At 37.2% G+C, this 2,577-nt stretch overlaps 1 protein-coding gene across 1 annotated transcript in view; it reads right to left on the minus strand.

The window, feature by feature from the left end:
• Positions 1 to 2,388: 2,388 nt before the first annotated feature.
• LOC116167974 overlaps positions 2,389 to 2,577 on the minus strand; it is a 1,669-nt gene continuing 1,480 nt past the window's right edge. Inside the window, exon 3 of the mRNA XM_031483600.1 lies at positions 2,389 to 2,554. Within this exon, the coding sequence (XP_031339460.1) occupies positions 2,389 to 2,554 (166 nt within the window). The remainder of the gene's footprint in view (positions 2,555 to 2,577) is intronic.

Raw genomic sequence — 2,577 nt, forward strand, 5'->3', positions numbered from 1 at the left:
TAATCTAGCCTGAACCGAACACTGTACTGTCAAACGAAAACAACAAAATGCTCGTTTCTTTGATTAATCCAATGGCATTTGTCATAAACTGCTTGATGTGGTTTAGGGGAAGAAATATGAGCTGTTAATTCTAGTCTTTTGAATGAATTCGCGAATATGTGCTCAATCTATGATCTAAATAAAACAACTTCATTAATGCAAATACCAATGCCACCCACAAAACAGCTGTCAAGCTAGCTCAAATCAAAACAATCTTTTGTAATTGAAAAAATATCGATGTTGACTTTAAATGAATAACTTGGGAGACTCAGTAGCCACGATTAACTTAACACCTGGCATAATTCATCAACAAGAATAGAATCTGACATGAAAACTATATCTGAGTCGCACTTTGGGTTCGATTAGACACAGTTTAAATGACAAAGGCACAAATTTATTCCGCAAAACATGAAGAACAAAATTAAACCAGACGCTGGAATAAAGAGGAACTTTTAGAGCCTGTTATTTACACATACCTCGTGTGCAAGCGTTCGACAGACAATTAAATAAAGAAATCTTAATTACTTACAGTTATTAAATAATCTAATCAATCAAGTGGTAACAAATTTGCCATATTCAAGGACACTAAAACTGTCACACAAAGAGAACTCTATAAAAAAGGCTTCACTATGCAACAACTTACTTGGATGATCGTACTAACTTCTTCCGATAACGGACATCCCGTTTTAAAAACTTCCCACGAACTTTTACTGCTTCACTTGACGATGTAATAGCTTAAATCTTTTATTAAGATTACTTCTTCTGCACACTTTGTTACAATGCTGGCGAATTACGATTTCATATAAACAGACTGCGTAAAGAAGTGTACCCGCTCACAAACCGTCGCGTCGCACTAGAAGCAAAAGAAAAAGTCTTCTAGTCGTCTCCCGCATTTAAGGCAACACCATTTCCACCATAGAGAACTCAGAAACCCCTTTTTCATAAAATTTCAAATGAATCGTCAATCACGATTAGATTCGATATACGCCAGGCACCCTTCTTCAAATTAAATGCGTAATTCTTCGTAACCTCCGCATTCTCATATCAGCGAAAGAACAGTGGGTTAATTAAATTTCTCCTAGCAATAAAACTCCTTATCGCAACAACCAAATAAAACCTTTTGTAAAACACGTAAATTTGACCAGATTTGTCTTACTTTTAACACCTTATCTAAATAGAACAATTTACAACAGCGAGAAAATAAAAACAAAAAAATTACACATCTACACAAATTTCTAAAATGAAAAAACAAATACTGAAACACAAATTCAACTAAAATAAACCAATTTTGTGTTTATTCGTAAATGAACCACTAGATTTTTACTTAAACATTGAAATATACCACGTAAAGGGTGCCGGCCAGAATAACTTCTGTAAGACGTAGTTTACACAACAAAATATTACAACTTCAACTTGCGTGGGCAGTTTACACTTTAAAAGATGGGCGTCGACCCACCCTCCCCTTGTTACAATATGGCATTTACTTTCATGTGTTAATCTGTCGGAGTAGTTTCCTTTTCGCTTTGGAGGCGAGTATTTTTAGTTTTTTTTGCAAATATTTCTAAGGGGGTCGAAATTCCAGGAACAAAGATTTCGGAAGCGTATTGTAAGCGCCGGTGCCATAAGTGAGGCGGGGTGACATGGAAGTTTGAAACTTCTGGTTGCGAATTTTCCGGAGCGAATTTTATGGGCGAATTGGTCAACCTAGCCAAGCATCCATCTGTTGTCCGTCCAAACCTCCAGGTGCAGTAAGAGCTTTCCAAGAATTTAGTGTAAGAAGTATGCCAAATTTACCAAACAGCAACAATAATTGAATAATTTGACAGTAGAAGGTTATACCAGATATACATTTTGACAACATTTATTTATTTATTATCCCTCTCTTGTTATGGGCCCTCAACAGGCTTGCGCTCAATTACAGAGTGAACCGCATAATGGTTTTTCGAGGTGCCTCTGCAGAAGGTCTTAAGTTGTTAACATGATGCACTAGGGGGCTTGGATGCAGAGGCGGATTTAGCAATTTGCCGCCTATGGGCCAGGCCTGATTTGCCGCCCTAGCAAGTACCAAGGGATGGGGAGAAGGGGGGGGGGTGAAAAGGTAGACCCCTTTGGGTATAGTAATAAACGAAGGAAATATAATGTATAATGTATTAACATACATAAAACATGAAACAATGTCTTTCTTTACATTTTACAATAGCTTCCTTTTGGATTGGCTTTTGGCAAAAGTGTTTATTATGTCGTCAAAGTTCAATTTCTTCGTCAGATCAGATTCTGTTGTTAAGACCGCCTGCCAATTCAGACGATTGTTGCTCATGTTTGAACGAAGGTAGCTTTTCAATCGTTTCATCACAGAAAACGACTTTCGGCCGAACAATTAGATACTGCCATGGTTAAGATAATTTTTAAGCAGATATCCACATACGGGTAGAGTTCTCTCAGACCGCGATCATCGATCATTTTCTGAAGATCGGCGAATGTTTTGCGGTGCTCGTCATCTACACTTTTCAAAAAACTAAAAAAGTGAAGACATTCATT

Source organism: Photinus pyralis, unplaced genomic scaffold (assembly GCF_008802855.1).
Source record: "Photinus pyralis isolate 1611_PpyrPB1 unplaced genomic scaffold, Ppyr1.3 Ppyr1.4_LG4, whole genome shotgun sequence".
NCBI lineage: Eukaryota > Metazoa > Arthropoda > Insecta > Coleoptera > Lampyridae > Photinus > Photinus pyralis.